The sequence below is a fragment of the Octopus bimaculoides genome, chromosome 9, assembly GCF_001194135.2.
Source record: "Octopus bimaculoides isolate UCB-OBI-ISO-001 chromosome 9, ASM119413v2, whole genome shotgun sequence".
NCBI classification, from domain to species: domain Eukaryota; kingdom Metazoa; phylum Mollusca; class Cephalopoda; order Octopoda; family Octopodidae; genus Octopus; species Octopus bimaculoides.
In genome coordinates, this window is record NC_068989.1 from 64339858 (window position 1) to 64351437 (window position 11580).

Here is an 11580-nt window from a genome sequence, read left to right on the forward strand (position 1 = left end):
ATATATATATATATATATATATATATATATATACATATATATATATATATATGTATATATATATGTGTGTATATTTGTTTGTGTGTCTGTGTTGGTGTGTTTACGTCCCCGTAGATTAGCGGCTCAGCAAAAGAGACCAATAGAATATGTACTAGGCTTACAAAGAGTAAGTCTTGGGGTTGATTTGTTTGACTAAAGTTGGTGCTCCAGTCAAATGACTAAAACAAGTAAAAGAAAGAATTAAAAGAATTATTAGCTTGATAACGGAGAAGCTACTTATTTTACTAAACTCCTCTATAATTTTGACTTAAATTATTGAAAGAAAACACACGACCAGCACATTGTATTTGAAATATAATCACATATGGATCACGCTAAGGAATATAATAGCAAGAATGAGAAACAGGAGAAAAATAGGCTGTGATCCCATGAGGCTTGGACATTGTTCTGTCTGTAAATATGAGAATATCATTGGTTAATCATTAAAGCAGATGGTTCCAAAATTATTTATGGATTCTGTGTGAGATTGTTCTGTTAAAGGAATGATATTAGGTCCTCTGTGGTATTTTAGTGTTTTCAATTGGAGGAAAGTTCTTACATTATTATGCCTGTAATGATAATGTATCTGTTCATCTATAATAATAAATGCCAAAATGAATTTCTGTGTGTCAGTGTGTCACAATTTGTCCCGCACCTCACTGTTCAACGACACTTCTTCTACTCCTCTTGCTGGGGTGAGAGTAATAGTAGGCATAGAGACAGTGAGGGCGGTAGTAGATTGACAGTTGAGATGGTAATGGGAGTGGTAGTAATAGTATGAGCTGTAGTCGTGATAGAGGCGGAGGTGATGGTGATGATGATGGTGGTGGTGGTGGTGGTAGCTGAGGCGGTCAAGCATGATGGTGATAGTAAGAGATGTGAAAGACAGTGGTAATGGTGATAGAGGGGAAGGTGGTGAAGTCAAAGGTGTTGATGATGGTGGCATCAGAAGTCTGAATGGTGTATGTAGGGTAGTTGTGGTGGCGATGGTGGTGGTACATGTGATGGTGATGATTGAAAACAATCAACAGAAAGAGGGAGAGAGAGAGAGAGAGAGAGAAAGAAAGAGGTTAGACAGAAAAAAAATTGTATAAAAAATGTTGTTTATCATGAAGCTTTGCAATAAGTTCCAAGTTGACATATATCATTATTTTGACGAAAATTGTTCATTGCTTCAAAAATATTGGTCAAATTTAATGAAATTTAATATGTACTCAATGCATGAAGTGTCGTTATTGGGCTCAAGGCCCAATGAAGAGCCCTCTACAGGAGCTAGCTCAAAAGCTGCCCAATAGGGCGGCTTTTAAGCTAGTTCACAGTATGTTCTGGCAAATTTGAACATGAACATGAATGTGCCAGTTTTTTTAGTCTCTCTCTTGACTATTTGTGTTGATAATGTGGGACTCATTAATGTAAAGGTACTTTGAGACATTGCAGTTTTACAACATCATTGTGTGTCTTTTCAGTCAAAGCTACTCTTGGATCAATGATTTTAACAAGTGTAGTGGCTCGTGTTTATAGAAACCAGCATAAAGATTACATTGTGTAAGAAAATTTATATTTTTGCCTATGGTCAGTAAGTGTTATTTCCTATTTGTTTCTGTCTCGAAATCAAAGGAAATGACTACTATTCCCTTCAAATTCTGCTTTTATGACCTGGATATCAATGTTTTGAAACTGACCTATTTTCTATTACATTTGAGACAGATTCAGCACTGAGTTACTAAAGCAGAATTTTCTAGAACTTTCTGCTCAGTATCACAGATTTGCTTATTATTTGATTGACCTTAACCACTTGAACCCTTAGTGGTTGACAACATGTACATCTCTGATCATGAGCAGGAGTAGTTGGGGAACATGATAGCCGTGTGTTGAGAGGGATTCTTTGGGGTTTGGACAACTGTAACAAAAACAAAGTTTGAAGGAAATATTAGCCATTTATGATACTTTCTAGGGGTAAGCAAATAGGAAATAACAGTTGCTACCCAAAAACAAAAATCATGTTACACAGTGTTGTTTGTTGATGCACACTGGAGGTTTGCCAAACAGATAATAATTCATTAGATGTATGCAAAACTGCAAGAATATAAAAAGCATATAAATTATTATGTTTAACCCTTTCATTACTGTATTTATTTTGAGATGCTCTGCATTTCTTTCAATTATTTTAAATATAACAAAGAATTTAGTAAAATTACTTAGTTATCAATAAGTTAGTGTTAAGAACATAAATTCTGACTAAGGTTTAGTGGACGATTTTTATTCAAAACTTATGAAAACAAGACATTTGTACTACACAGCCAGAGGCAGTTTCAGCCGGGTTGGTAATGAAAGGGTTAAAATGTATTCTTAAAAGTCTCTTGTTTTTTGAGCTATTTTGAAAATTGTTTCATAACCTCGGATATTTTTCAAACATTATCTATTTTCTTTAGTTAGATGAACTATTTGAGTTACGAGCCTTCTTGAAATATAAATTACTTTCTGCTGAACTGGAACATACTGATACGAGTCTGCAAATTATGAGGTTAGTAGCTTATTAATTTCTGATGTTTTTTATTCCTTTAAATGTATGAAATAAACATTTCATACCAAATCAAACTGGAGTTGGGTGTAGCCCCTCAGCTTACCAGCCCTGGTCAAACCATCCAACACATTCCAGCATGGACAACGGACATTAAATAATGATGATGATGATGAATAAGCTCATGATGTTATGCATCTATTCTTTTCCATCTTTGCCTTGCTAATTACTTGGCAACCTCTCTGGTGTTGGTGGCATGAAAAAAGCACCCTGTTCACTCTGTCAAGTTGTTGGCTTTAAGAAGGACATCCAGCCATAGAAACCATGCCAAAGCTGACATCAGAGCTGACACCATCTGAACATGGCTGATGCCAGTACCTCTTGACTGGTTTCTGTGCCGGTGGCACATAAAAAGCGCTATCCAAATGTGATCGATGCCAGGCCCACCTGACTGGCTCCTGTGCCGGTGACACATAAAAAGCACCCTCTACACTCTCGGAGTGGTTGGTGTTAGGAAGGGCATCCAGTTGTAGAAACATTGCCAGACCAGATTGGAGCCTGGTGCAGTCGCTGGCTCTCCAGATCCAGTCAAACCTTCCAACCCATGCTAGCATGGAAAACGAACGTTAAACGATGATGATGATGATATCTATTTATATATAAATATGTGTGGGTGAGTGTTACTCTCTCTTTGCTTTGACGACACATCATAGTTGTAAAATAAATGTCACCATCATGCCAGTGGTGTCCTTTGTTTTCAGTCTTCTGTGAAAACACATCTGGTCATAGGGAAATATTACCTTATTTTGAAGCAGTTGAGAGTTAGTAGCACTAAAGGCATCAGGCCATAGGGAAATCTGCTGCAGCAAATTTTGTCTGACTCATGTGAGCATGGAAAATGAATGTTGAAACAGTGGCAATGATATCCTCTATAATATTCTCTATTGCAGTGGGTTTGCTAAAATTGTTTGCACTTTGGAATAAATAATATGACAGAATAGTGTTTTATTTCATTCATGTAGGTCCCAAGCTCATTCCTTCAGCACGTCAACTACGACTTCATTTTTCTCTGCAAATAGGTTCAGTGTCAGTCAGATATGTACTAATAAGATGCTGGGATCAGTTCTGTTAGCTATAATCCTTCATTACTTGTATTATCCGTAGTCCTAAGGAAGAAATTCACATTTCTTTTAGTCTTACTATATAATTTCAGACCAAACAGGGATGTTCCTGAAGAAAAGAAAACTAATTATATTAAAAATGGTATGAACACTGAGAAAAAATGTATGCAAGTACATTATTTAAAAGTAAGTTAATTCCTTATATTTTTTAAATGGTTTCATTTGTTCATTTTATTAAATCATCAGATAAAAATTTTTTTTCCATTTATTTTAATTTTTAATTTCATTAACAATTTTAACAATTCAGTCACTAATATATTCTCTTTCATTACCAATGTTCCACTAATTAGTTTGTCAATACCTTGATGGTAGAAATCACCAGGTCTTGTCTTAAAGAAATCTTTAAACACATCATTGTTGAATCGAAGCACCTTGTAGAGCTTTCCTTCTGAGCTCTTGAATAGCATTTTTAGTCAAATTAGCAATATGGAGGGTGGATGGGGTGACTGTTGTTGTGTTAAAAAAGTTCACTATGTTGCCAGTTGAATCATTTCAGCTAGGTTGCCCATTGAGTGAAAGTGGCAGGCAACAGTAATATGAGAGCATCTGTTATGCCAATTCTCTTGTGGGTTGGCATGGACCCTCATAGATGACCTTGTACAGTTGATCCTTATTGAACTGAACCGGTGAGCCTGGATGCAGAGAGTCTGTGAGGTTGAATTTCCCCTCCTTGATTAAAAACCATTCTCTGCAGTTCTTTCAGTGATATTGCCTTCTCCAAACATAGCACATATGTCTTGAGTGGCTTTGGTAGCTATGGAACCTCAACTGAAAGCAAAGAGAAGCAGGTATTGAAAAAACTCATTTTATTTTTGTACTTGGTACTGTCTATCTCTCTCTCTCTCTCTTTTTCTCACCATGTACCTCCTCTATAGCAAGACACCTGTTTCTGTCTCTCCGTCACACTCGAACAGTTCATCTGACACAAGATTACCTCCAATGCCTCTTCTCCTCTCAAAGGATCTTTGTCTTGCAAATTACTTGGTGACCTTGCCATTGTTGGTGCCATAAAAAAAGTTAAAATTTAATGAAATTTCAAAAATGAACAAAAGTTGTAGTAGAATGGTGCTAAAAAAAACACCCCACAAAACACTACAATAAAAATATTTTGCGTGTTAATTCAAATAACATTGGAAAGAAATGAAGATATTTATAAGACAACTGAATACGTCCATTTTTCATTGTTGGTATGGGTTAGGTGAATACATTATTGAGGCATTGATTTGTAGCTGGATACCTTCCCTTGCTGTTGCTAAATCTTATTTATTTTCAAGTAAGGGATCATTTATTTTTACACATCTTTGAAGGTGTAAAGCAAGCAGACAATTTGTCAGCAGTAGTGATAACAACAGCACTGAGTATTGTGGGTGTCTTTTGTAGAATGCAAATGTAAACACACACACACACACACACATGTATGCACACATACACATAATGGGCTACTTTCATTTTCCATCTACCAAATTTGCAGGGCTGAACTTGCCTCCTCAGACAAAATTTAAAAACAAGAAGCTGAGATAATTGAAAAAAAAAAAAAAAAAAAAAAATTATCCAGTTTTCAACTTACTGTATATCATATATTGCCATATCTCTGGTATGTATGTGGCATGGTTCAAAGAATTCAAATGTCCATTTTTCTACAAAACACAGTAAATCAACGTATTGTGTTTCGTTGGAGAACAGCACTATAATAGAAGACATTTACCCAAAATGCTGTACTGTGGGACTGAACCTATAACCATTTGCTTAAGAAGAAAACTTTTGAAACACACATCCATGCCTGTGTCTGTACTTATTTGTGTTTATTTGATGATATTAGGTCCATTTATGCTTATAAAAAAAACAACAAAAAACATGCATTTTTCGGGGGGGTTTTTTAGCACCCTTCCAACTTTGGGTCTCACGGAAGCAGTGACACAGGACAGACCTTTGGCAATATACTGTACATGAGAAGACCTGTCAAGCCAAGTGAGATTGCAATTGTGGCTGATGCCTGTGTTTCGTAACTGTCACATGTGCCAGTGGCATGTAAAAAGCACCCACTACACTATTGGAGTGGTTGGCATTAGGAAGGGCATCTAGTTGTAGAAACCATGTCAAATCAGATTGAACGTGGTACAGCTCCCCCAGCTTACCAGTTTTTAGTCAAACCGTCCAACCCATGCCAGCATAGAAAACAGACAGTAAATGACGATGATGATGATGGCGATATTACCTACTGTTTTTCCTGGAAAACTCTTTTGCTTGTTTTGCAATATGCTTGCGATGAAGATAATATTCCACAAGTTAGTTTATTTCATGGTTAAAGGATTATGGTCGGGTCGCTCAGGGTTCTCTCCCTTACTTTTCAACTGTTGTCCAAGGCAGTCTGACATCCTGTTGGTTAAGACAATGAAGGTTCCAATTGATCCGATCAACAAAACAGCCTGCTTGTGAAATTAACGCAGGAGTGGCTGTGTGGTAAGTAGCTTGCTTACCAACCACATGGTTCCGGGTTCATTCCCACTGCGTCGCACCTTGGGCAAGTGTCTTCTACTATAGCCTTGGGCCGACCAAAGCCTTGTGAGTGGATTTGGTAGACGGAAACTGAAAGAAGCCTGTTGTATATCATCATCATCATCATCATCATCGTTTAACGTCCGCTTTCCATGCTAGCATGGGTTGGACGATTTGACTGAGGACTGGTGAAACCGGATGGCAACACCAGGCTCCAGTCTGATTTGGCAGAGTTTCTACAGCTGGATGCCCTTCCTAACGCCATGCCCTTCCATGTTTGTGTGTCTGTGTTTGTCCCCCCAACATCTCTTGACAACCGATGCTGGTGTGTTTACGTCCCTGTAACTTAGCGGTTCGGCAAAAGGGACCGATAGAATAAGTACTAGGCTTCCAAAGAATAAGTCCTGGGGTTGATTTGCTCGACTAAAGGCAGTGCTCCAGCATGGCCGCAGTCAAGTGACTGAAACAAGTAAAAGAGTATATGTAAGAGGCTGAGCACTCCACAGCCACGCATATCTTTACCTTAGTTCTCAGGGAGATTCGGCATGTCACAGAATGCAACAAGGCTGGCCCTTTGAAATACAGATACAAGTCATTTTTTTTCAGTTGAGTGTACTGGAGCAATGTGTAATAAAATGTCTTGCTTAAGGACGCTATGCACTGCCAGAAAACGAACTCATGACCTTACGATTGTGAGCTAAACACCCTAACCACTAAGATACACACCTTCACTTCAAGCCAGTCTACAGCTGAAATCATATGCAACACTCTGAGATTTGTTTTGTGGATGTCGGTGTGGATCTATTTCAGCCTATAACTGTTTCCCTATATCAGTGTATCATACATGCTGCATACACGTCTGACAGGGAGCTGGAATGCAACGGCTCTCAAACACTTTGACTTTTTTATTGCATTGGAGATCTTTATTACCAGTGTTTTAGCATTCCGTTTTCCCCGTTTGCATGAGTCGGACAAAATTTGTTAAGGCAGATTTTCTAAGGTTGGATACCCTTACCTATTTCCAAGCAAGATGCTATTTACCCCTGACCGGATATGTTTTTATAGAATATTGGAAATGAATGACACTGCCTGTATGGCAGTGACACTTGTTTATAAATATACATGTAAGAAGCCTTTCCTGTGTGCGTGTGCGCACACATACACACACACAGATACATGAATGACAACCTTCTTTCAGTTCCTGTTATCAAATCTATTCACAAGGTTTTAATTGGCTCAGTGTTATAGTAGAAGACACATGCCAAAGGTGCCATGCAATGGGACTGAACCTAACACCATGTGGTTGAGAAGCAAACTTCTTAACTAACACAGTTATGCAAAAGATGCTAACATACTAGGGTGTCTTTGATAGATCATTTGCTTAAAACATTGATGTTTCTCTGTATTGTTGTAACATTTTGCCATAACATAAATTATGGTAGTGAGATTATTCTGTTGAATAGAAATAAGAAGCTCTTTGAGAAGTCCTATGGGTCAGAGTTAGTTGGTTGTAGAAGTAAATCAATTATCCAACATCATAGATGTGCAGGAATATCAGCTTGATCAGTTGTCAAGGTGTTCTCCTAAGATTAGAAGGCAGTTCCTGTGGTGGCTGCTGCTATTTTATTCAATCATATATTTTATTGATAAGCTTTCATTCATAGCATTTTCTGTTTGTGTGTATGTGTATGCACACACGCATACACACACACACACACACACACACACACACACACACACACACTGATATTTATCTTTGAATTTTTTTCAGGGTTATTTCCTTCTCAGGTACCTTGCACAAATCGTCGGAATGGAGCAGTTTCAAGATTTCCTCAGAGTTTATGTCACTAAGTACCATGGTCAACTAGTGACTTCTCAGGTAAAGCATTGACATAAAATATTTGTTACTGATTGCATATAGACATCCTTGTTACTTATTTGCTTTTTATTCACCTTACTTCGAGCAGTGCAGATAATACTGGATTGACTTGGTGTCTCAACTTAAGTACTTAATTCAACTGAATCATAATTATTTTATATATATATATATAATATAAATTGAACATGGGCGACCATTGTATTCTTTCTTGGCTCGAGGTTCACGGCCAAACGGCTGGGTGGATTCGTGTGAAAAATGGCACACATGTGGAGACGGGTGCATAGATTGGAACACGCTTTGTATTTTTTCTTAGCCCCCATAGTTACCGAGAAAATCGATTAAAACATCCTGTGTGTATGTGAGTGTGTGTCACTGAAGCCATTCATACATACATACATAATTACTCTCTCTCTCTCTCTCGGTTTTTCTCTGTCAATCACTCACACATTCACTCACTACAAAAACTGAAGAAAATTTCAGTTATCTCTCTATCTCTCTTTCTTTCTCTCTCTCTCATATATACACACACCAACATTACACTCTCTGTTTCGCACACCCCATCAAACACACACACACACACACACACAGACATATGCATGCAAATCAATTCTTCTGTCTCACACCAACTTCAAAAGAAGTTCAGTCATAAAACTGTCCATGTCTCTTTTCATTTGGCATCCACTTCAAAAGATCCCCTTTCCCCACAACGCATATTAAAAAAATATTTTCATTTGTCCGGCCGTTGATCGAGAGATGAAACACAAACCACCTCCTGCTGACTGCAAAACTCCTGCCAAATTAGCCGCAAAAAACACAGACACACATACACACACACACGTCCATTTCATATCTCTTTCACTTTCTCTATGATTATACACATGTCCAATACAATAGCTCTCACATACATTTTCGTCTTCAACAGGTATGTATCTATTCTGTAATATGAACTGTTTTTTCTATAAGCGTATAAAAATTACTGATTCCATACTTCTTCACTTAGCTTTTATCTTCACTTTTCTTAAATTGAATACGTCTGCTATTAATTCTTACATACAGTTTCCACGTTAATTCTTACAGCTTCATTTTCTGTTAAAGAAATTCTTAATGTCAACTTCTTAATGCCTCTTCTATTTTTCCTAGCCTCCATACTTACGAAGAACATCGATTAAAACTTTTTCTAATGCAGTGCCCCTTTCTTCTACCACTAACACAACCAGTTGCTCTCACACCTTACAGTTTCTCATTCAAACTGCATAGTATGCAGAATTGTTGCATTAATACAGTAGGGAGTTTTGAGGCAGATTTAGCTGCTATGGAAAGTTCCGAGAAGGGCAGGAATTACTTCTTGGAAAGTTCCGAGGAGGGTGAAGAATTACTTCCTGCAAAGTTCCAAGGAGGGAGATGAAGGGAAGGAATTACTTCCTGGAAGGTTCCAAGAAGGGGTCGGAATTACATCCTGGAAAGTTTCGGAGAGGGGGAGGAATTACTTACTGAAAAGTTCCGAGGAGGGGAGGAATTACTTTCTGGAAAGCTCCGAGAGTGAGGAAATACTTCCCAGAAAGTTCCAAATAAAGTGGAATTACTTCCTGGAAAGATCCGAAGATTTCCTATAAAGTTCAAAGGCTGGTACTTCCTGGAGAGTTCGGACGATGAGCTACTTGGAAAGTTCCGAGAACTTCATGGAAAGTTCCGATGATTTCTTGGACACTTCCATGGATGGTACTTCCTGGAAAGGCCCGAGGACGAGCTATTTCCTGGAAAGTTCCGAGGATGCGACTTTCTGAGATGCTTCCTGGAAATTTCCAAGGAAGGAATTCCTGGAAAGTTCCGTTGGTATCCTGCAAAGTTCCAAGAATGACTTCCTGGAAAATTCTGGAAAGATCCGAGGACAAACTACTTCTTGGAAAGTTCCGGGGAGGTAATTCCTGGAAAGTTCCAATGGTATCCTGCAAAGTTCCAAGGATGGGACTTCCTGGAAAGTTCCGATGTTAGTACTTCCGGAAAGTTCCAAGGATTTAAGAACGACGTCCTGGAAAATTCCCATGTGTTCCTGGAAAGTTCCCAGAATTTAAGATTGACTTCCTGGAAAATTCCTAGGATTTCTGGGAAAGATCTGAGGATTTAAGATCGACTTCCTGGAAAATTCCTAGGATTTCCTTGAAATTTCCGAGGATTTAAGATCGACTTCCTGGAAATTTTCTAGGATTTCCTGGAAAGTCCCGGAGATTTAAGCTCGACTTCCGGGACAGTTCCGATGATTTCCTGGAAAGTTCTGATGATTTAAGATCGACTTCCGGGAAAGTTCCGATGATTTAAGATCGACTTCCTGGAAAGTTCCGAGGAATTTTGGGAAAGTTCCGAGTGTGGTGCTTCCTGGAAAGTTCCAAGGAATGACTTTCTGAAAAGTTCCAAGGAAGGGGAGGAATTTCTTCCTGGAAAGTTCCAAGGCGGGGAAACTTGCCAGCACCATGTAAAGAGCTCTCCTGCTGACACCACATACTAGAGCACCCATGCTGGTGCCATGTAAAAAAGTACGTAGTACAGTCTCTAAAGCAGTTGGTGTTAGGAAGGTCGTCCAGCAGTAGAAACAATGCCAAAGCAGACATGTGGAACCTGGTACAACACTCTGGCTAGCCAGCTCTTGTCAAACCATCCAAACCACACCAGCAGCATGGAAAACAGATATTAAATGATGATGATGATGATGATGATGAGGTTCTTACTTAGGCTCAAGACTTGAAATTTTGAGGGGAGCGAGGAGCAATCAATACCGTTTACTTTAATGCTTGACCAGTACTTTATTTTATTGACCCTGAACGAATATAAAAAAACAAAGTTAGCTTTAGCAGGAATTGAACTCAGAATATAAAGATCTGGAACAATTGTCACTAGAGGTTGACAAATGAGCTGCACATGAATATCAAAGGACTGGATTAAACATATGATGTAAAAAGAGAAGAAAAGGAAAAATGGATTTTGTTCTTTATGTAATCTTATCTTGAATATTTCTGATTTAAAATTAATTTTTGAAAAATCCTCACATCTTAAGAGAACTTATTTAAGCAGATAATAATGCAGTAAAGGGTTGTAAAATGCAATGAACAAGGAAATAGAAAAATAAAAGTAGTATATGTATGTATGTATAGAAAGAGATCTGATTGGTAGCTCCTGTAATCCTTTAGTATCAGCTATTTATGATTTGAGCTCATTTGCTTATCTAAAAGATGGATAAATATCTAATAATTTATGATTATTAGAGATTTTATTCTGTTTGTCCAATATTTAGACATGTTTGAAAACTGGGTTGTTGGATGAATTTTATAAGTATTTTTTGTTTTAATATTTTGGTTATTATACAGTATGATTTAATAAGAAAATTTCATGATTTAGTCCAGATTAGAGAAAAAGTATTTTATGTTGTATGATATAAAAGTTAAATCTATTGATATATATATATATATATA

At 37.7% G+C, this 11580-nt stretch overlaps 1 protein-coding gene across 1 annotated transcript in view; it reads left to right on the forward strand.

Moving 5' to 3' along the window:
• The window catches only part of LOC106872508 (aminopeptidase O), a 47256-nt gene that overhangs the window by 21865 nt on the left and 13811 nt on the right, over positions 1 to 11580 (forward strand). The window contains exons 7-10 of the mRNA XM_052970920.1: positions 541 to 562; positions 2472 to 2563; positions 3774 to 3867; positions 8009 to 8116. Coding sequence (XP_052826880.1) covers positions 541 to 562; positions 2472 to 2563; positions 3774 to 3867; positions 8009 to 8116 — 316 coding nt within the window. The remainder of the gene's footprint in view (positions 1 to 540; positions 563 to 2471; positions 2564 to 3773; positions 3868 to 8008; positions 8117 to 11580) is intronic.